Here is a 24327-nt window from a genome sequence, read left to right on the forward strand (position 1 = left end):
CACACTGTCCCTCTAACTTTCATATTAAGGCGGGGGCCCCACTCCATCATCCCGAGGGCCGCAATTGGCCGAGAATTTCAGACCCCTGCTGTAAAAAGTCTAAATCCTTGGTTGACACGCCAAAGATACAACAATGGAATTTGTAAGAACAAAACAAAAGTCTGTACATGGAATTTTGAAGCTTCAGTGTACATCGTGTACTTGGGGCAGGTTGGTTGTGTGCTCCAAAAATTGTTCCATGAATGCAGGAAGGGGAAATGTGTGCATTGAACACGCTCACAAAGTGACTCATTCAAACAACAAAGGAACAATACTGTTTTGGTAATATTATTCCATTTACAAAGATATATATTGCTTGGTAGACTATTCGGTTTGAAAGAAAGAATAGCCAAAAATGCCAGAATGAATAAAAAAGGATTGATAAAAGACATACATTTTACATGATTTGCTCAATAGGTTCCAGTAAGGGTGGACTGTATTTATCCAATCCTAGTAAATACATGATAGTATCGATCAATACCGATTGGATACAGATACTTTTTGATTAGAAATGACCATAGAATAATTAATAAGTGTCAATTGTCTTTAATTCCCTCTCTAGCCATGGTAAAAATGGATTTACAGTTAGTTTTGTTCAAGAACAGTAAGAACTATTACATGTTTGGTTGCAGTTCGTGGCTCTCTGCAGGGTATGTTTTTCCCCATGTAAATGTGTGGTGATGCCACAGTGGCAGACAATTTTACTACAAAAAAGACACCAGGCGTTGTCCTTTTCTGTTGTCAAAAAAAATCTACACTGCACTGTGCTTCCCATTCGCCTCTGTCATATTTAGCTACTGATTAGTGTGTGCCTAGATTTGGCCCTCTTTTGTCTGGCAGGCAAGATGCAGCAGCAGGCCAGGTAGGGAGAGGTGCTAAAAGTGTGCCTATCAGTCACACAAACAGGCATAAACTTAGAGATTGGCCAAGGACGCTGGGTGAGAGAGAGAAAGACTGAGCTATATACATAGAGCAGAGGCGCTTTGATAAAATTGGTGGAGGGGTGAAGTACTGATCCCAGGACAATAGTTTCGAAACGATCCAGGTACTTGATTAGTATTTGGTTTGATCCACCCACGCCTAATTTCCAAAAATTACCAATACGGGGCAGCAGTAGCTCAGGGGGTAGAGCGATCGTTTTAGGATTAAGGGATCCCAGTTCGAATCCCGGCTTGTCCGTGTTACATGCCGAAGTGTCCTTGGGTAAGACACTGAACCCCCAATACCCCCAATAAGCAGGTTAGCAGCCTTACATGGCTGCACAGATCATGGCCGCTATTGGGAAATGTGAAGCACAATGTAAAGCGCTTTGGGAAGTCATTGACTTGAAAAGCGCTATATAAATGCAGATCATTTCATTTCATTTCAATAAGTGCCAGCTTTATTTCAAAGAAATGTAAATTAGAACTAAAAGGCTATTACTTTCTTTCAATTTCAAGAAATCATAAAACACAATTCAAAAATTGCTGATGATAATGATAAATACCGCACTTTAAAAATCACAAAAAACTAAACGTTTAAAACAATATACAAATACTTTTATATGTAACCGTAAGATGTGCCACAAAATACTGTTAATTGGTAACTGTACTTTACGGTTTGGTTTATTTGTTTTTTAATATTCTGTTTTGGGGGCGGGGTAACTCAATATTAAAACAATTTTTATTATTGTTATTCTTTTTTAAAAGTACAGTGTGAATTATTTAGAGCCCCATAGTGGTTAAAAATAAACTTCAGTCATTAAAATACGATATTGGTGTAATATCAACGTAAAACATGAACTATCATAAAAACATGCATTTTTAGACATGCTTGGGTAAAGAAATTTTTATTTATATGACATAACATGAGCCTTAACTAAAAGCTGACATACTGTAATTGTCTGCCATCTTGCTGCTACGGTTACCTAAAAGACCCTGGATCCTTGCAAAAAGCTGGGGGGAAAATTAGAAGAAAAATGTTGCAGTTTTGTCACTTTGAGTGTCCATAGTCTGCATTCATACCTTTTAGCCTTTGTTTTTGGTTGCATTAAACAATAGAGTGACATCTAGTGTTCAAGTAATACACACGTCCCTTTAAGGACACGTGTTATATCTAAAGGTGTATTTTTAATTCAGGATGTTTCTACATTTTCATACAGTGTATAAAATACCTAATGATATTGGTAATTTTGTATTGGTGTTGTTTATTGTATTGATCTAAAAAAATAATTTTTTATGAGACATACCCTTAAAATACTTCTATTCAACTTATTAATTTTAAAAGTTGAAAGATATTGAAAATTTTTTTACAATATAAGGCGCACCCCACAAAATAGTTTAAAATATATATTTTTCGTGTTTAAAGCGTACTGGACTATAAGGTGCATTAAATAAAAACAACAGTAAGAGTTCGGGTTGCATACAAAAAAATACATTTAGATTAAAACAAAAACGTTTTATAGAACACAAATTAACATTATGACATGACTTTTCACCACTGAAATTATTAACAAGTTAACCACAAGAGGGCGCTTGAAGACCACTTTGCTTAGGTTTTCAAAGGCAGAACAGTTACTGTTTGTTGAATCATTCATCTAAAATTCAAACAAAAGTATGCAATTTTGCCAAAACGTAATCATAAACAATATGATAACAAAAAAGGATTTGCAATGAGCACTTTAAGCTTCAGTAGGCTCAGCCCAGTAGTTTGATCTCATTTTATCGCCCGTTCAATGTTATAACTCTTATTTTGTATTCATTTCGCAAAACTATGACAATTGAGGCAAGCCTAGTTTTATTCATAGCTCACACTAGAGTTTATGTTTGTGGTGTTTATGGTGATTTTGTTCGCCCTTTATTTGTTCGTTTTTTTACCCATTTTTTGTGTGTGTCTGTCTATTTGACATTCCATTATGTTGGGTTTGGAGTGATCATTTTTCTATCTTACAGGGTGTTCCAATACTCTTGGGCAAATTTTGATAATGAATATCTCGGAACCGAGGTCATAGGTTTAAATACAGCTACCAGCCTTACTTTGTGGAGTTTTCATGTTCTCCTGCATGGGTGTCCCCTGGGATCTCAGTTTTTTTCCCACATTACCAAAACAATTATGTCAGGTTAATTGGGCACTCCAAATTGTCCCTTGGTGTGAATGAGCGAGTGAGTTGTCTGTCTCTGTGTGCCCTGTGATTGGCTGACAACAGGTTCAGGGTGTCCCCTGCCCACTGCCTGAAGACAGCCGGGATGGGCTCAAGCACCCCTGCGACCCTACTGAGGATAAGCGGTGCAGATAATGAATGCATGGATGAATATCTCGGAAACTATTAAGGATATGAAAACACATTTGGTAAATCCAGAAAGCTTGTACTCCCAGTTTTTACATGGAATGTTCAAAGATGTTCATTGTGAGCACCATTGATCACACAGCACACATTGGGCAGATAGTCAAATTCTTGCCAAATGCATCCCACTATTGCATTGTCAACGGTTGCAAAAGCATCCTGCCTTCAGCTCATCCACGTCTCTTGGAATACATTGCACAATTTCCCACAAAAAAAAATCGCATAGTGTGAGACCTGTATACCCTGATGGCCAGGACATGAGATTGTATCATTCTGCAGTGTTGTGTTCAGAAACGGTCTAACCCTGAGGTTCCAGTGTGGTAGCGCCCTATCCTGTTGGAAAATGAAGTCACCAGAATATTTCTCAATACATTTATCCATTAATCAGTTTTCCAGCTTGCTGGGGTACGTCTCACCATCGACTGGAATGGTCCGTAGACAGCTTTCTTTGACATAACACAAAACACGATCATCTTTTTTTAATCTTGTTGATGCTCAAGAAGTTCATGTAGCGTCATTGCTGAAAACAAGCCGGACGTCAAATCCATCATCTTCCATCTTGTTTTTATTGCAATGCAAAAATTGCAACAAGCTGGTTTATCAGTGTCGACTGTTGGACTAACTGTTGCTTGTAAAGTGTCACGTGAAGTTGTCTTATTAACACATACCAATGAATTGTAGGGGGACACTGAATTTACTGAATCAATTTACGGGGGCTCTACTGAAAAGAAGTTTCAACTTGTTCAATCACATCTTCTGAAGTTGAGGGGAATCCTGTTCTTTTATCTCTGAATTAACCATGCTATCTCACTTTGGACTTCCTCTCTGGCGGCTCCATTATGAATTTTCTGCCAAAAGGACATCACGCAACAGTCATTGATTCAATGTTTGCAAATTCAAGCACACAAAACACATTTCTTTGGTTGAGTGAATTCCATTGATGGGTCTGAGAAGAAAATATAAAAAAAACATTATGTATTAGCTTCAAAATGGCACAACTTTTATTTTACTGCCATTTATAGCAAAGGAGATATGAGGTCTTCAAATGTGCCCAAGACTTTTGGAACACCCTGTACGAACAGTATAATTAATGTTTTTATAAAGCACTTTGAGTTGCATTGTCAGAAAAGTGCTATACAAATACATTTTAATTTTTTTTGATCTTTTTTTTTGCTGTCCTTCCAAAAGAGAAACCCTCCGAACCTTTATACAGTGATGACATATCCCGCCTGCACCCATTGTTCTTTACACAAAAGGCGGAGCTATATTTACAGCTGAGCCACAGACATCAGGCTGACAGACTTGTATCAGCGCGTTTCCGATGCTCACTTGCTTTTTTTTCAGTTCCGAATGCATCGAAAACGACTCGGCCTTATCGCCGCCCAGCCGCAGGGCCCGACGATTAGCGAGGTTATCTTCCATCCTGCAAATGGGGCCGGGCCCTGAGCAGAGACAGGAAGGAAGGCTTTGCAGGCTGAGTGCGGACTCGGAGTCTCTGGGCCACATAGCAGAAACTGCCAGAGGAAGGCCTAAGTCCACCAAGCTGTTCTGTTTGAAGGAAAAACACACAAGATCCTGCAGACATGTGCTGCATATCAAACACATCTCAAAGAAAGAAAATCGGGAACTCTGCTTGAGGGGCTCCCTGCTCAACTTCACACATGAGACTACAGTCTGCCTTGGGCCTCTTCTCTCCTGAAGCTTTTGGTCTGTCTGCCGAGTTAAACATAGAAAATGGATCTTATGTTCATATTAGGGCTCCAACTAACGACAACTTTTATAGTCGACTAGTCCCCAATTATAGAAACAATTAGTCAAAAAATCAGATAATGATGTGTGTTTTTTAAACTTAGCACAAAGTTTATTTTAATTACCGGGTTTGGACAATGACGACACGAGAAAAATGGGTACAATGAAAAATACCTTTCTTTATTGAACATACTGAGGATTCCACCCCAAAAGTACATTAAAATATCCTATCTAAAACCAATTAGGGGCTGTGCTCAGTCAGTAAAGCCATAAAGTCATGATTAAACCTCTGTCCTTTTTATTAGGGACATGCAAATAAATAATAAATTAAAATCAAGTAAGGATTTTTCATCCTTGTTACCTAAGAACAAGCTCATTTGTAGCAGTATAACTGTGACGGCTGCCATGGCGCCCAATTGGCCCCGCCCATGTGGGTCCCCGCTGCGGCTAGTTGACAGATTGGCTTTCTATCTTTTTTAAGCTCAGCGCTGTCACGCTTCCTTTGTCAGCCCGTTAACGAACCTCTGCCCCGCAAGACGTGGGTTTCGACTCGGTCCTGTCCCTGTTGTTATTTCCTGTACGGTATTGTTCCTGTTTGTTTTGTCCTGTTTAATATCGGTTTTTAGTTTAGTTTCAGTCTATTTTTGTCTTGTTTATTATTTTCTCCAGTTTTTGTTCCCGTCTAGTTTGTCCTGTTTATTTTCGATATCCTGATTCATTATCTATCCTGTCTCTCCCGTCCTGTCTGGTATCGACCCTATCTGTCCGATATCAACTCGGGCAATTGGAATCGATGTCGTCGGTCTCTGGCTTCCTGTCTTTCCACGCCAGACCGCTGCCTAACATGCATGATTCCCCATTTCCCATAAAATAAAAGAACGTCACGCGTTTGGGTCCTGATCCTGTTCTGGTTCCTGACAATAACAGGAGATAACACAAATGCTATTTTTTTGTAATTGCTTCTTTTATTCAAAAGGAGCAGCACATGGACCTTATTTATTAGTTAACTCATTCAGTGACACAATGTATAAATACGTTTTCAGAAGTATTGTCCCATAGCGCGAAAACGTAAAAATACTTAGTGGTTGTTTTTTTCTATATTCTAAAGGCTTTGGCGCTGCAGATCAGTCAAGACTCTCAGAATGATTTCAGTTTGATGAATCGTCAATAGATGGCAGGAATGGCTTTGGTCGGATCTTTGTCCACACATCAAGGAACCCCCACTTCTTTGTGTCGCTTAGCTTCCTCTCTCCAGAAATTGAGAGTGTGTAGGTGGACCCTTAGTGACAAAATGCACGTGATTACATCACTGGAAACATCAGTGGCTGAAAAGTTCTTGCAACAAAATGCTATTTTGAAAGCAAAGTGCCCTTGTGTTTATGGAAATCATTGTTTGGATACTGGAGGTATCACAAATGCAAAAAAGGATCGATGTGAATATCCTGCTTGAAATGCATCCTTTCAAAAAGCCGTTTTTCTTAGTTTTCTTGGAAACAATTATTTTTAAAAAACTTACCATTGTGCAACTGTTGTTTATCAAACAATGATAAAACCAAAACACATATTTTTTTTTCCCAACGAATGATGAGTGTTGAAGCTTTCTTTTGAAATGTGTTATGCCTTTCTAGCTACAAAATAAAATTTTCTGTAGGCAACATTTGGCTGGTATCCATCCGCTCTTGTCATTTGAGAGAAGCGTTGAATGAGTTAATGTAGGACAATAAAACATTATTATCCTATGCTACAGTTTATATATTGCTTTCTCCCTCTGTCAATCAAATGATGAATAACATTCATTTTATTGTTGATATGACGGTGCCTCAACCGACTCGAACCTCACTGCACATCACATCACCCAAATGCCCCTGATAAGGACGTAGGCGCCCTGCTTGGCTGTCACCGCTATCGGTTTGTGAGTGTGTGTGTGAATGGGTAAGTGTGAAGCACATTTTAAAGCACTTTGGGAGTTCTCCAGTGACTTGAAAATAAATGCAGACCAGTTACCATTTACTGTAATTACTAAACCACATTTTGTTTCTTTTTCCTGAATTTCTTTCATAAATCACCGTTGCTCATTGTAAAACAATGTTAGACTAATACAAAGGATAACAGCCCAACACTCCAACGATTACCGTACTTGCCGCACTTGGAAAAAGTACGATCACATCACTCCAATTTTGGCTAACCTGCATTTGCTCCCTGTTAGCCTAAGATGCGATTTTAAGGTTCTCCTATTATTATTCAAAATCATACATGGACTTTCCCCCTCATATCTTTCAGATCTGATCCCCCCCTATGTCCCGGCCCGAAGCCTTCGTTCCGAGAGCGCCGGTCTTCTGGTGATCCCAAGAGCCAAGAAGTGTTCCGCTGGTTCGAGAGCGTTCTCCATCCGGGCACCGGTGTTGTGGAATGCTCTTCCCCCTGAGATCCGATCTGCAACCTCAGTGGAAATGTTTAAATCTAAGCTTAAAACTCACTTTTACTCTATAGCATACGAATAACCTAAACCTCTTATATGTAATAACTTGTGAAGCCCTTAGAGACAAATTGTGATTAAGGGCTATACAAATAAAAATGACTTGACTTGACTTGACTTGGAACAAACATCCTTAAACCTCCTGTTGTGTTAGGGTCGCCAATGACCCGTTTGTCATAATTACTAACTCAGATCACCTGTAGCAATCATGTGGCGCCTGGGTGGGCGCCTTCTGATTGGCTGGCACTCCTCTCTTAGGCGCCCTGCATCCAGAGGGGAGTGTCAGAGCGTACATTCTTGTAACTCTGTGTGTTTCTCCCGATATCCCGTTCGTTTAGAACTCTGCTTACCAGATTCTGCCTGCCTCAGATCCGACCTGTATCCGTCCCACGTTTTTATCTCTTCTCCAGCCCCGGTAAACACGATCTGCCTGATTTCCGCACTACGATTGACGACTCAATCCGAAGTTATCTCCCCGGCGCCGCTGCTGACGTCTGACGGCCATCACGTCTCAAGCAAGCCGAATGCTCTGGGGTCCACTGGTCTGTTCTGGTTTTCTGACACCGTTTTGGATTTGAAATACGTACAAAAACGCCAAACATTTGTTTATTGCATCAAAACGTTTTATTTTTGTAAGGAATGCATACTTTAATTATCTGTACATTATATAAAAGATTTTAAAACATTAACAACCACCAAAAACGATATACTGTATATGGATAATATCATTAAAATAATTTTTTGGGGCAGATGTGTGTCATGACTACTCATTGTCCTCCCCTGTGCCCTCTTGTTTGGCACCAGCTGCTGCTCGTTGCCTGATTGATTTACCACGTATTTAAACTCAGTACTCCAGTCACTCCTTGTCAGTCCGTCAGAGAACCTCTGCATACGCAAGGCAATCACTTTGACTCTGGCTCCCATCTGTCCCACCTCCATCCGTATCCTACTCGTCTGCTCCCGATTTCCCGATCGTCTCTGGGTATTGAGCCGTTTTTGCCCATTGACCACGGTCTGATCTCCTGCTCCGGCTATCGACCCGTTTTTGCCCACCGACCACGCTCTGATCTCCCGCTCTGGCTATGGACCAATTTTGTCCCTGACCACGCTCCGATCTCCCGCCCCGGCGAATCTACTCACTTCCGCATTCCGATCACGCTCTGATCCCGTGAGCTGCTTGCTCGTCCTGTCCAGCGATCACTGGATCGCTGGCGTTTGTTTCCTCGCACCTGACTTCCTCGGTATCCCAATAAACTTTTGCGTGAAACGTTACGCGTTTGGGTCTACCATCTGTTCTGGTTCTGATAATGTGTTGTAATACCCCTCAGTATTAGTCAGGTAACAGAAACTTTATTTATGTAATTATATTGAGCTTCATTTTACCATCTTAAAAAAACGTTTTTAATCGTCAACACGTTCATGTTTAAGTTCAGCGATTCAAAATATGAATTTTTTTCCAATACATTTTGTTTTTCTCGTGCATGCTGTTAACGTGTTTTTATTTTTGTTATTTAGCAAATCATTGATGCTAGTTCAGACGCAACTGATTCAAAATTAGAGTTTCATGTTTTTCCAGATAAATTATCTTCTTCGCGGGGGATAAAGAATAAGTGAATAACAGCAGTGTTAGCGTGTTTTCATTTTAGTTATTCAGCCAATCGTTATTGTTAGTTTGGACTTTTTGCTATTGATGGCAAAAGACGTCACTGGCACTGAATGAATTGAAATTAAAGGGTAAACTTAATGGCAGAAAAAAGGACTTGAGACCAACACTGAGAAGAAGAATAACAGTATTTTCATGGATAAAGATTGCTTAACAGGGTAACCAAGAGATGAGGGGAAAACACTAGTTAGAGATCCCTGATGTAGGATTAAAACAGAGCTCATTTGTGTAAACAATTTTATTTTGTTTACCAAATAAACTGCAAATTCATTATTTCTGCATCTTTCTTAGTTTTTTTCCTACTTGCAGAAAATTTGTGTTGCTTATTATACATAGCAGTGTGTTTTACATCTTTTTTTCCTTGGAAAAATGTTATAAGGCGTAGACAATTTGAAATGATAAAAAAGGACAAAAATATGAGAAAAACGTACAAGTCCAGACTAAAAACATATGGCTTGTGAGGTGGATATGGTTCCTTTCATGAGTACATCTAGCTTGGAGATAAAACAAGGGCCATAGTAATCCTTTATGTAACTTTATACTTTTAGTTTATCCAATGCCTATGCAACACAGTAAATTTCTTGTTCGGTCTAAAATATATAGAGCAAAGTTTCAACTAGAGTTTACACTCGTGGTGTTACTTCAACAGACCCTGTTTCAGCTGTTTTTACGTTTATATGGAACCTCATTTAACATGTTTACCGTTGAGACTATTTTTAGCGCTAAGCATGTTTGACTTTTTATTGAATAACTAAATTGAAAACGTTAACAGTATAAAAGTATGTATCACTGTTTACGGTTCACGGATCCCTTAACCGCATTGTCATCAGGCCATCAATGAGGACGCAACTCTGGACAGCTTTTTCTACTGTTGACGATTTTTGGCCTGTTTTCTCTAATGTTGTCGGCCCAGTTCTTTTTCAGTCTTCCTCTCCTCCCGACCCCTTTGGACTGTACCCTTGAGAATGATCTTGGCTAGTGCTGATGATCTTGTGACGTGACCATGCAGTTTCCGTCTGCGTACAGTTGACAACTGTTCTTCGTAGGGTCCAATGTGCCCTCTGATGGTGTTGCACACTGCTTTGTATATAAATATCTTTATGACAGCAGTTTAAAAAAAAGAAAGAAAGTCAAATCAAAGAATATATACTGGACTGTCTCAGAAAATTAGAATATTGTGATAAAGTTCTTTATTTTCTGTAATGCAATTAAAAAAACAAAAATGTCATACATTCTGGATTCATTACACATCAACTGAACTATTTCAAGCCTTTTATTATTTTAATATTGCTGAATTTGGCTTACAGCTTAAGAAAACTCAAAAATCCTATCTCAAAATATTAGAATATCATGAAAAAGTATACAAGTAGGCTATTCAACTAATCACCTGAATCATCTGATTAACTCGAAACACCTTGCGAGGGTTTCCTGAGCCTTAAAAACACTCAGCTTGGTTCAGTAAACTAAATCACAAGTATGGGGAAGACTGCTGATCTGACTGCTGTCCAGAGGACCATCATTGATACCCTCCATCAGGAGGGTAAGACACAAAAAGAAATTTCTCAAAGAGCAGGCTGTTCACAGAGTGCAGTTTCAAAGCATATCCACAAAAAGTCTGTTGGAAGGGAAAAATGTGGCCGGAAACGCTGCACAACCAAGAGAGATGACCGCAGCCTTAACAAAATTGTGAAGAAGAGCCGCTTCCAGAATTTGGGGGAGCTTCAAAGACAGTGGGCTGAAGCTGGAGTCCAGGTATCAAAAGCCACAGTTCACAGACGTGTCCGGGAAATGGGCTACAATAGCCGTATTCCCATGGTCAAGCCACTTCTGAACTCAAGACAACGGAAGAAGCGTCTGACTTGGGCTATGGAGAAGAAGCACTGGACAGTTGCAGAGTGGTCTAAAGTCCTCTTTTCAGATGAAAGCAAGTTTTGCATTTCATCTGGAAGTCAAGGCGCCAGAGTCTGGAGAAAGGCTGGAGAGGAGCAAAATCCAAGTTGCTTGAAATCCAGTGTGAAGTTCCCACAGTCAGCTATGGTTTGGGGAGCCATGTCAGCTGCTGGTGTTGGTCCACTGTGTTTCATCAAGTCCAGAGTAAATGCAACTGTGTACCAAGAGATTTTAGAGCACTACATGCTTCCATCTGCTGAAAAGCTCTATGGAGATGAGCATTTCATTTTCCAGCATGATCTGGCACCTGCCCACAGTGCCAAAACCACCAGTAACTGGTGCACTGACCATGGCATCACTGTCCTTGATTGGCCTGCTAATTCCCCTGACCTGAACCCCATCGAGAATTTGTGGGGTATAGTTAAGAAGAAGATGAAAGACACCAGACCTACAAATGCAAATGAGCTGAAGGCCGCTATCGAAGCATCCTGGGCATCAATAACACCTCAGCAATGCCACAGGCTGATTGCCTACATGCCACGCCGGATTGATGCAGTAATCCGTGCAAAAGGATTCCCAACCAAATACTGAGTGCATCAATGGACATTTTCAAATGTTTGATTTAGTTTTGCTGTTATAAAACTATTTTTTTTACTTGGTCTGAGGAAGTATTCTAATATTTTGAGATAGGATTTTTGAGTTTTTTTTCAGCTGTAAGTCAAAATTAGCAATATTCAAATAATAAAAGGCTTGAAATAGTTCAGTTGATGTGTAATGAATCCAGAATGTATGACATTTTTGTTTTTTTAATTGCATTTCAGAAAATAAAGAACTTTATCACAATATTCTAATTTTCTGAGACAGTCCAGTATATATCATGAAAATACAATGTTGTCCACTCACATAACTTGCTTGATACTGAGAATTCGGGTATTGATCCAATCCAAGTGAATACATGGTACTATCAGTTAATACCGATCGGATACCAATACATTTTGCTTGGAAATGATAATAACATAATTGAGTTTTTTATATTTACAATAAACACAGCACAAAGATTTTAGGCTCTAAAAATGTTTCTTTTTTTCTTAAACAATTACATAGCAAAGGTTAGCAGTATAAGAATTACTAGCAATATTTCAATTATAACTGTTTCATAACTAAAGTCAAGAGAATTAAACCAAAAAGCAGCAATGTAACACAAATATAAATACTGTAGAACAATGTCAACTAGAGAAGTAAAATAGTCTAGTCAAGTCATGTTTAATTATATAGCCCTTAATTACAAAGAGTCTCAAAGGGCTGCACAGACCACAGCTTATTGCAAACCACAGACTAGCATTACACCATCCCCTGATCTAAGACCTACACGAAAGCAAGGACAAACTCAAAAACCTCAGCATGAGGAAAATGAAGAAACCTTGAGAAGAGACGGCACATGATCCCCAGAATAACAGGCTGAAATACTGTAGATGGTGCAATAACAAACAATAGAATTAAAAACAATATATAAAATCATTAAAGTACAATATGAACAAATAAATAAATAAATAAAAAGGATTACCAGGTTGCAATGGATGTAGTATTAACAAACAATAGAGTTATTGTCAACATGAAATATAGGTAAATCATAAGCTATAGATACCGGACTTCCTGTGCGGAGTTTGTATGTTCTCCCCGTGCTTGCGTGGGTTTCCTCTGGGCACTCCGGTTTCCTCCCGCATTCCAAAGACATGCATTTCAGGTGGATTGGCCGGTCCAAATTGGCCCTAGGTGTGGATGAGCGAGCGAGTTGTCTGTCCCTGTGTGCCCTGCGATTGGCTGGTAACCAGTTCAGGGTGTCACCTGCCCACTGCCCGATGATAGCTGGAATGGGCTCCAGCACCCCCGCGACCCTAGTGAGGATAAGCGGTGCAGCTAATGAGATGAGATGAGATAAGCTATAGAATATAAGTGTGTTTTAAGCCTAGTTTTAAACATTTCCACTGAGGTTGCCGATCAAATCTCAGGGGGCATAGCATTCCACAGCACCAGGGCCCATATGGAGAACGCTATCGAACCTGCAAATCTCTTCTTGGCTCTTGGGATCACTAGTAGACCAGCATTTTCAGAGCATAATACCGTCCATTGAAGATTATTTTAAAATAAATACAGTACTGCAAAAGAAGTGTCAATGATCTCTCATTGGGTCTGTTGCCATAGTGATAATAGATTTACATGTTTTGTTCAGGAACAGTAGCATGTTTACATTTTTTGTTGCCGCTTGTTGCTTTCTGTAGGGTGAACCTTTTTTCATGTCTTCATGTAATTTTGGCAAAGTAGCGGACAACTCTAGCACAAAAATGACACCTGGCGTTGTTGTGTAGTTGAAAAAAAAGTCCACACTGCTATGCGCTTCCTGTTTGCCTATATCATTTTTAGCTTCTGGAGGAGTGGTCGCATATATTTGGTCCCCTCTTCTTCCAGACAGGCAGGGTGCAGCAGGCGAGGTAGGGAGATTTGCTAAAATTGTGCCTGTCAATCACAAAATAGAGAATCGCTGAAGGCGCTGGGTGAGGGAGAGAAGGGCATACCTGTCAACCTGTACGTTTTTGCCGTACAAAGTACGTTTATTATGCATTTTAAGACGTGTACGACGTACAAGAAAATCTGTACGGAAAAACGCAAATTTGTCAATGATGGGTACAATCCGGTGAACACCGACTATCACGAAACAGCAAATCAATCAAGTCTAACGAGTTCGCCGCAGTAGCCTCTATCTCGGTATCGTTTTTTCCGTTGCAAACGAAGCAAGCGGTTTGATGCTACTGTGCGCATGCATCTGCCGCCTGGGGATTCCCATCATGCATCATTCCGGAAAAAAAATCCGGTCTAAGATTATTTTGTATTTTGTAAGCGAAAATACGACAGTTTGTACAGGCATGGAGCCATGGAGGTTAACAGGTATGGAAGGGCTGTGCTATCTATATCAAAAATCATTGCTTTGAAATTGGAAGAGTGTCAATCTGATCCAAGTACTTGCTAAATATCAATATTATCGATATATCGATCAATTTGTCAACCAGTTCAGGGTGTCCCTTGCCCACTGCCCGAGGATCTCTGGGATGGGCTCTAGCACCCCCACGACCATACTGACGATAAGCGGTGCAGAAATTGGATGGATGGATTAATTTGCCCTCTCTACTGTATAAGTGGGTTTGGTGGCTCTGTTGATTTTTCTCTTAAAATTCATGGTGTAGCTCTCAAAAATGTTGCTTTCATGGCTCATCTAGTCAAAAAGGTTTCCGACCCCTGGTTTAAGTTGTCAGGTTTGAAGTTCACCAAATCATTTATCCTTTGCTGCTCATCCTCAGTCGCATTTTCAGTAGTTTCTCTACGTCCGCAACTCCATCAGGTGCACTCCCATCATTGGCTGCGCGAGTGCCAAATGGGCGGGGTTTTGCGACGTCTGGCCACGCCCCTTGCGCTCGCCTGGTTGACAGCGGAGCGAAAAAAGAGACAACTCATGAGCGCGCTGGCTCTCAGTCGCTACACACTGGTGCAAAAATATGATCCCGAAAAGAGCTCATCCTGCGCTCCACCGTCCAAGACAAAACTCCCACAGCGACTGATTCCACAGAGGACCTCGCTTTTTTTTGTTGTTTTTCTATTTCTCTGCCATCTCCAGTCACCCTACATCCAGAATGTGCGTGGAAGGTGACGGCTGCGAGCTGGAAGGCTGCAGCAATTTGGACGAGGTGCGCACGCTGTCGGGTACCGTGAGCCCGGCGCTCAAATCCAACCCGGACCTCCGCGCTTGCAAACCGGGACAGAAATTTCGCGCCGCGTTGCTCCGGTGCCGCTCGCCGGTGGTCGCTGCTGTGATCCTCAGTTTTGGGAACGTCCTCAATTACATGGACAGATGCACAGTAGCCGGTAAGAGCCTTCTCTCTATCTTCACTACATCAAAACCTTTTGAATATTTGTCATTTTGCTGCGCGGGTGGAGAGCTCAGTGGGTGTTTTACGAGCGCACCTTAGCTCAGACGGGCGGAACAATAGGTTGGCCTCAGCGCAGTGGACATGCACTTGCTGTCTTATTTTTTCCTAAAGATTCCTGCTGATTAAATCAAGCCGACGCGCCTTTGCTATCTCGTAAGGAAACGCTCCACCGTGGTCTTTTGTGATCACTGATATCGCAGATCAATCCCCTACTGTGACACGACCGTTATTTCTTATCAATAATGGTAGATGAATGTTACACATTTATCTGAAGATGAGGTGATCGGGTAAACCATTAGTTCCTGGGGGGCGGAGATGAAGATTTGCTTGAACATGGTATGCTGCAGATTGCTGGTAGATGGAGCCATGTGGTGGTTAATCCTCCTTGCAACCCCCCTTCTTTTGGGTAAAACCATACAAATCTATATGAAATAGAGTCAGTTGAGAGTGGGTGTTTACGATGGATGCAGTCCCGATAGTTTTTTTTGCTGCAGCATCCTTGCAGGGACTGTGTGCTGACTCGCTGAAACCAGTCTTGTGTAATAGGAGTGTAAAAAAATAACCGAGGATGATTTTAATTTCAAAACAATTAATCACTTAAATAGCCACAAACTCGGTATACAGTAATCTCTTGCTGTATCACGGTTGAATTACCGGGATTTTGCTACTTTGCGGGTTTTCATTATGCATTGCTGTGCATTATGATTGGCTAATCAGTCTCTCCACCCCTTTTCTGCTTATGTCTGCCTGTGCATCAATAATGTTGTTGTTTGAGTAGTACACATGGATGTGAAACAGTTTGATGCATTGGCATTATGTATGCGCAAATCTATTTCAACTTTAAATTTCTCTAATAGCCATTGTTTCACCAAAACGGTCTTGACTGAAAAAAGCACCGGCGGCCATGTAAAAAAACCAGAGGAAGCTTTCTATTGCAAAAAAGTTGGACTTCTCAACCCGCTAAACTTGCTCTGGAGCCACATGTGACCCTATGTTGCACCCCTGGCGCTTTTTCAAAAATGTTTGATGACGAAAAAATCTATGGCAAACATGACCTGCTTGATGGCCTTGGGGTAGGTCGGAGTCATACCTAAGACTTAGAACATTGGTACCAATTGCCTCCGTGCTTGGCGCTCGGCATTAGGGGTTGGAATTGGGGGATTTGGTCACCTAATGACTCCCAATGACAGGTGTATGGACACATCGGGTGGGTAGAACTATCGTTGCATCCTTTACTGTACACAGTCACATGTGTATGTATAGGACCTGACCCTTGGTTAATCAGGGATAAGGCAAGGAAGAACAGGAAAGAGGCTTCACTTTTCCAATGAACAGTTTTTTTTCCTTAAAAGCTCTTTTTTGTGTCTCCGGACACACTTTTTAGATTTCTTTGCGTCCAATATGGTTCTTTCAACATTTTGGGTTGCCGTTCGGAAAGTAAACGCAGTTTTCTTTATAACGTCCACATGATGTGAGAAGGTATCACATGGAGTAAAGCAGAATGTGTCCTTAATACTTTTGGGTGATACATGTGACAGTACCAAAGTTATTTGTGAAAAAGAAAAAGAAATAAGGAAACGTTCAACAACGTTTTATTTGTTCAAAAACAACTTAAGGCTGTAAACTGGGTTCATTTGTTGGTTTCAATGTATAAAGAAGTATTTAATAAATAAATGAGCACATACATAAAGGTTTCTACGTCACAAAAAATAGGGATTACTGTATAAAAAAGGTATTGAAGAGTAAGGTGTGCTCGGCAGTGGCGGGTGTGGCTAAGCCTTGCATGATCAGTGGACACAGTATGCAGGAATGAAAGACCGTGTACCAAAATTGCTTCCCTTTCTCCCGTCATCATTCTCCATCTCCTCCGATCTCTCAGGAAAGCTTTCTCTCCCTTCCCCTCCCCTGCTGGGTGAGCGACAATGCAGTAGTAATTCAATGGTGAAAGATTACCAACGCATCTGTGTTGCACGAGGTATTGTCTCCAACTCTATGTACAATATTGCAACACCTGATGGGTGTGTTTAAAATAGGCATACATAAAAATGCTGCACACTAAAACCAGTTAGGTTTCTGCATTTTCAAATCAAGTAACAACACAATCTTTTGCATTCATTTTCCACTTACTTATGTTTATTTCACAATATTGTGTAATGCATTTATTGTGATATTGAAATGACAGGCAGAAGCAGGGCTTGGCTACAACACTGATTTGAGCTGTGTGTTCTGATAGGGTAAACAGTCTCTCCACTTCTTCACCGTGTGCATCAATAACCTCTAGGTTTATTGTGAATGCGTACGTAAACGAGCTTAAAGATTTGGAAAGACTGTTTAACCTTTCAGAATGCACTATGCAAATCTCAGAAGTGGAGGGATCGTTTTACCTATCAGAATGCACTATGCAAATATTCACCAATGAAAATTAGAAAATTGAGGAAACAGAAAGTCTTTTAACAAAATACTATCCAAGCTGTAATTACTATTCGAATATTCAAAATGTAAACAGTAGATACAACATTTTTACGTTATATACAACTACTTATTTTCTACTAAGGCTATGGTACAAGGCTTTTATTACAATTTGAGGGCCTTGTGTATTATTTTGTGCCTGCATGTTTTTTTCATTTTAAAAACCTTCTTTTATTAAAAAAACAATATTGCTCATGTGCATATATGTTTTTAAAACATATTTGTAGGTTGTGAAACTATTATAATTATATTACATATCATGAAGCTCACATAGAGGGAGCTGACATGATTGTCTGCCACCTTGCTGTTAAGGGTACCCCTAAAAACCAAAAACCTTGAGATCGTCTGGGCAAAAAAAAGAGAAGAAATATGATGCGGTTTGGTCACTTTGAGCCTCTGCAGTTGTGCTTTGTAACACCCGTTTTCAGCGGTAGTACACAATACGGCGACATCTAGTGGTCAAATATCACACAGTGTCCCTTTAAGCATTCAATTTAAACAAAAGATATATCGGCTTTTTAAAATAATTTTTGTAAGTGGTGTGGTTGAAAAAATGTTTGCAATGAAAAAGTGTGCCTGGGTTAAAAAAAGGTTGGAGAAGAACTGAAGTAAGGTATTAAACTGGAGTCCTATTTCAGATTGTATGTGAAACAAAAAAACAAAATCTAAATTAGGGCACTTTTAGGCACTTTTAGCAAAAAGGACAAGCACTAGATCCACCAAACTCCCACCCCCCAGGTGTTTATTACAACACCAGTCCGGTCAAAAGTGACCAACAAAAAATGACCCAAGAGTCGATCTGTTTATATTTGTTCCAAATTAGTCAACGTTTTCTGCTACTCAGTTTCAGATAACCATCTTTTCTAGTTATCTCCTCTTTGCTTTCAGTTTGCTCCGCAGTGTTTTGTTTCTTACTTGGACCCCACTCCGTGGCAGGTAGCTAATCCCCAGTCGTAGATCTTAGCGTCAATTCAGCAGGCGTGAGTGCACACCCACACAACGCAAACACACAGAATAAATGCGCCCACCCCTCTAACACCCTTCCAGGGATGAATGAAAGAAGGGAGTCGTGGGCAGGGAGTCGGGGGAGTGGCTGTTGCGGTTGGAAGAAAGTAGATGGAGAATGCAGGCAGCATTAAAACTGAAGCGATGCCCCCCTCCAACCCCAGCTTACCCTTGCGCGTCAAAAGGTCTTTGTACCAGTAGCCATGACTGTAGTGTGTTGTGTGTGCACGGATCACTAAAGCATTGTCACCGAGATGGAGGGGTGAGCGATGCAGACACCGCGGCTATTCTGCCTCACAACAATGATGGAAAATTGCGCCCATCAGACTTTTGAGGCATCCCATAGCACAGGCACACAAATCAATTGCACAAACCACAGAAAATGGAAGGAATCAAATGATGATCGTGCAAAAGTTAGTGCGCACAGCGGATGACTGTTTAACACTGCTTACCACAACTGCCTCCCAGTTCGGGGTTCCTGGATTCAATTCTTGCTTCCCGCCTCGCTGTGCGGGGTTTGCTCCGGCCACTTCGGTTTCCTCCCACATTCCAAAATCATGCATGGCAGGTTGATGGGTGACTTTAGATTGTCCCGAGATCAAATGCGTATGTGAGTGGTTGTATGTCAATGTCTGCCCCCAAGGAAAGTTGAGATTATGTAGTTTTCCATATTTATTTGGAAAAAGACTCTGAGGCCGGAAGGGCCATCACATTGGGAACCATATTGACTTGGTATTTAAACTCCCTCCTTGCCCTCAGACATTCTTTCTCAACAGCCACCTACTTCTTTTGTTGTGACTTTGACAATTGTAAGTTTTTGAAAATATTCTTTTCGATATTTTTAATTTTTTACTTCACCGACATGGCGGCGTCAGAGTCAAGTTAAACATGTTCTCTATTATTCTTATGATTTCATTTCTTCTTTGTTTTTTTAACATTATGTGCCTCTGGTTTGATGTTTATTGTGCGGTAAGCTAATTTTAATATGTGTTTGTTTGACGTTCTGATCTCTTCTTCATTTTCCTCATCCTGATGTTTTTCCTTGCCCTCATCTAGGTTTTAGTTTAGGGGAATGGTGTAATAATAGTATGTAGGCTGCAATAGTCTCTGGTCAGTGCAGCCCTTTGAGACTCATTGTGATTAAGGGCTATACAAATAAACATGACTTAAATCATTAAGTATGTGTTACAATGCCCAACTGAGTTCAAAAAGCCCTTATGCTTTATTTTCCACCGGGCCTAACTGCCTTGATCCACTGTTTGGGGCGAAACACAACCGGTAGGAGGAATAGTGGTTGGGGGAGTGCTTGAAAGCCACATCCTTCTCGTTTCCACTGTTTTTTATTTATATTTGTTAGTGTAGCACGAAAATGATAAAAGTAATAAGAGGGCTTCTTTAAGTACAGTCAAAACTCCAACCCAAACTAAGCACACGTATCATCAACACATTGACAGAGGCTGCAATGATGACACAAGCAAGTGGATGGCGGCAGCGGGTAAAAAAGTTCCAAATTCTGCAAAAATCCTTTAAGTTGCTGCTAAAAGTGTGTACTAAACATGCAAGGAGAGCAGAACAGTTTATGAGTGCCCTGTGATTGGCTGGCAATCAGTCCAGGGATCACCTGATGTCAGCTGTGATGGGCTTTAGCACCCCCGCGACCCTACTGAGGATAAGCGGTGCAAATAATGGATGGATGGATGGTTTTAATATGGCTTGGATTAAAGATATTCACGTTCGGAAGAATATCAGAATTTAAGTACGGGTAATTACATTTACTCTGTGGTTGAGACAGCACTGCTGTTACTGTATTTTTTAGGTAGATGTAAACATTGCGATGCCTCTTTGTTGTATTCAACGTTGTGTTGCTGGTAAAAAGACCCTTGTATGATACTTTTTGCGTAAAGTATTTGCAGACAATGTTGTGATTTTAAGGTACCTAAGTAGCGCATTATGCTGTAACGACAGTTGAGTTACAAAATGTGATCAATAAGGCGTTTCTGAGAAAAGCAATTGCAATGTGTTACTCCCAACACTGATCAGAATTCAAAATTTAGTCTTGCCCATTATGGATTTAACACATAATCACCAAATTCATCTGGGATAAAAACATGGTAACAGTCCTTGAATAGACTGCAAAATATAGTGTTTCCTTGTTTGCTTTGCTATTCAATATTATGTGAAATGGCTTTCAAAACACAGAGCCATTGTAGTTCAAATATAACTTAAGATAAACACTGTCTGCTGAAGGCTGGAGGTAGCAAAGGCCAAGCGCCACTTCCACTTCGCCTTCGACTCTGGCGGTGCCCTGCCTGCCGTTTTATGACCGAGACTGTGACGCACACAAGGCTGCAGTGTCCCGCGCACTGCGACACATCAGGCTGTTTTTCTCCAGGAAGGAGAAAGGGAATGTCCGTCTATAGCAAAGGGGCGGGAAACTATGGCTCGTGAGCCATATATGGCTCTTTTCATGACTATATATGGTTCAGAGACAAAATGGAAGTTGTGCAATTTTTGAATATATTTCTACATGCAGTGCCAATAGTCGCACTTGCAAAGCCAAGGCATTACCAAGTGAAAATTGTTCTGTCCAGGATTAATAGGGAACCATTTTGGCGTCCAGCAACAGACTCAGTTTTGGCTGTAAATACATAAATCCTTTATATGGAAGCTCATTAAACAATCTACGTTCATCATGTGTACACTTTATGATGAAAGGCCACGAAACAAACTTTAACCCAAAACAAAACTTCTTACTAGGAAGCTCTAGCAAAGCATCTAGAGGGGGGTTCGGGTTCGGGTTCAGAAGAGTCCAGACTCAGGGGGGTCGGGTTCAGAAGAGTCCAGACTCAGGGGGGTCGGGTTCAGAAGAGTCCAGACTCAGGGGGGTCGGGTTCAGAAGAGTCCAGACTCAGGGGGGTCGGGTTCAGAAGAGTCCAGACTCAGGGGGGTCGGGTTCAGAAGAGTCCAGACTCAGAGGGGTCGGGTTCAGAAGAGTCCAGACTCAGGGGGGTCGGGTTCAGAAGAGTCCAGACTCAGGGGGGTCGGATTCAGAAGAGTCCAGACTCAGGGGGGTCGAACAGGCAGGCATGGGAGTCGAACAGGCAGGCATGGGAGTCGAACAGGCAGGCATGGGAGTCGAACAGGCAGGCATGGGAGTCGAACAGGCAGGCATGGGAGTCGAACAGGCAGGCATGGGAGTCGAACAGGCAGGCATGGGAGTCGTTGCGCAGTCATACGGCCGGAGGTACCTTAGCCAATTTCGCCACGTCGCAAAGGACTTGCCGAACTGCACATTCTGAATGGGAATTGCGCTGCTGATTCTATCATGGTCAAATGTACGAACGCGGGGTCCATTCTGGTCGGAGGATTCTGTCACGGCGGACCAGAACAGAGCAGGAGACCCCAGAGCGTTCGTTACAAGTCTTTTATTTGGGGAAGCGTACAGGGTTAGCGGGAGACGCGATGACCGTCGAACGTCAGCAGCAACGCCGTGAAGACAGCTTCGGGACACGTAGCCAATCGTAGCGTGGGACGAAGGCAGGTCGAGTTTACCAGGACTGAAGAGAGGATCGTAGCGTGGGACGAAAGCAGGTCGAATCGGAGGCAGGCAGAATCAGGTAAACAAGTCACAGGTAATCGGGAGCGTCATACGGGGTACAGATGTGAATCCTCCGACAAGAAGTTCTCCGCGTAGCGCGTTTAAAAGGGGAGCATTGACCAATCAGGAAGCACATTCCAGCACGCCACATGATTACCCCAGGTGACTCCACTTGGGTAATCATGACACAACGCTGATACTAGATCTTAAATCACAATCTCTGCCACCTTTTTGGTATACTCCGTAAAATTGTGTCAAGAAAATAAATAAACAAAATATTTCGAAAAGAAATAAGCTACAAGAACTACATACACTTATTTGCTTAGTCAATGAAAAATGCAACACTTTTACAAATTAACAAATTAATAAATCTATTTGTTACAACCACAGTTCATAATAAAGAAAAAAATGACGTCATAAGGCAGAAGAATTTTATTCTAAATTTAACAATTTATGGCCACAACTTGCACAACTAGCATTAATGGCTAGCTCGATGTTAATTTAGCCAACACAGAAACTCAAGTCTCAGTGTTTTTAATTGTTTTTAATTTTATTTTTTGTCACTTTTTTTTTAAGAAAAGCTATTTGAGAACAGTAGAATGTTTATATCAGAGCTTTTCTTGTGGAAAATCAGATTTGGCCCGAGCTCTTATTCCCAAATAAATTGAATTTGAGATCCCTGATTTAACGGCTCAAATCCAAAAGGTGGTCCAGTAGCAGGCAGTTCAAGAGCTGATCGCAAAGAAGGGATTAAGTGTTTTCCCAAGAATATGAGGATGTGGGAGGCAGACGCTCGGCACTTAAAGTTATTTGCCTGATCAGTCAGTCAAGCTTGGATCTCTTTTATCTCCATCCCCCTACGGCCGACAAAGTGGTTGTGCGAGGGCTTCGAGGTAATCGCGGCAGATTAATGATTGCGTCATGCGCGTCAAGCTGTCACTCCAGGAATGCCCCAAAACAAAGATGCATCTTCTCGCCTTGTGTCATCTCAGACGTAGAACGGCGGGACTGATAATCCTCTTAAAGCGCCGAGCTCTTTGTCACGCAGTAGCCAAGATGCAGGAGGATGCGACCGGTTCGACGCAGGGTCCTCGGGTCTCGGTCCATTTTCTCGTCTGGCCAGAAAGTGTAGGAAGTGAAACCCAAAGTTTCAGTTCCATGGTTGCTGAAAAACAAAACAAAAAAAGACGTAAGTGTCTGCACTCTCGGATGAGTTTGACACATTCTCTGCCACAGATGGCTAAAGATGGTATCAGTCAGCGGCATATCAATTGAAACAATGGAGTGGTCCATCAGTTGGCGCTTGTTTCATTTACTTTATAGCAATGTTAGGTTTGTGTACATGAATCAACGTTCAAGTCTGGGGTAATCCAGATAATTTTGTGTTTTCCATTAAAAAGTCAGTGTTCCAATGTCTGTGTTACTTTGCCCATATTAATCTCCTCTTTTTGTTGGCCAGTCTCAGATATGGCTTTTATTTGCCACTCTGCTTTGAATGCCAGCATCTCTGAGTCACCTCTTCACTGTGGATGTTGAAACTGTTGTTTTTCGGCTACTATTTGACCAAACTGCTAATTGAGGACCTGTAAGGCATCTATTCCTCAAACTAGAAACTCTAATGTCTTCTTGGTTGGTTGTGCAGCTAGGGCTGTTACTTATCTTTCTACTCTGGCTAGAGCCTATATGTAAGTTCACTGAAGGAAATAGTACACGCCCTTGTAGGAGATCTTTAGGTTCTTGGCAACTACTCGCATGGAATAGCCTGCAACAACAATGGACTGTCGAGCTTCGCAGGAAATTTCTCTTTTTTTTGGGCCATTCTGAAAGTTTAATCACACCCACAAATGTGATGCGCCACCTAACTCAAAGGAAGGCTAGTGGTATAGGTTCTCTAAAGAGCTAAACTCTTTTCAGCTATGCTAACACAATTTCACAAGGGTAATCATACATTAGCCTTCTAAGACAATTATTACTCACAATGTACTATTAGAACACTGGAATGCTGGTTCCTGGAAATGGGTTTCTACACACCCATGTAGATACTGCATTGAAAATCAGACATTTGCAGCTAAAATATTCATTTACTATGTTAACAATATTTGAGGAGTATTGCTGATTCGTTAAATGTTACATTTA

At 41.2% G+C, this 24327-nt stretch overlaps 1 protein-coding gene across 1 annotated transcript in view; it reads left to right on the forward strand.

Moving 5' to 3' along the window:
- The first annotated feature begins 14665 nt into the window (after positions 1–14665).
- The window catches only part of spns2 (SPNS lysolipid transporter 2, sphingosine-1-phosphate), a 97373-nt gene continuing 87711 nt past the window's right edge, over positions 14666–24327 (forward strand). Inside the window, exon 1 of the mRNA XM_088320975.1 lies at positions 14666–15054. Coding sequence (XP_088177101.1) covers positions 14823–15054 — 232 coding nt within the window. The 5' untranslated portion in view covers positions 14666–14822. The remainder of the gene's footprint in view (positions 15055–24327) is intronic.

This window comes from Urocampus carinirostris, chromosome 17 (assembly GCF_059441175.1).
Source record: "Urocampus carinirostris isolate Australia breed hairy pipefish chromosome 17, RoL_Ucar_1.0, whole genome shotgun sequence".
Taxonomy (NCBI): domain Eukaryota; kingdom Metazoa; phylum Chordata; class Actinopteri; order Syngnathiformes; family Syngnathidae; genus Urocampus; species Urocampus carinirostris.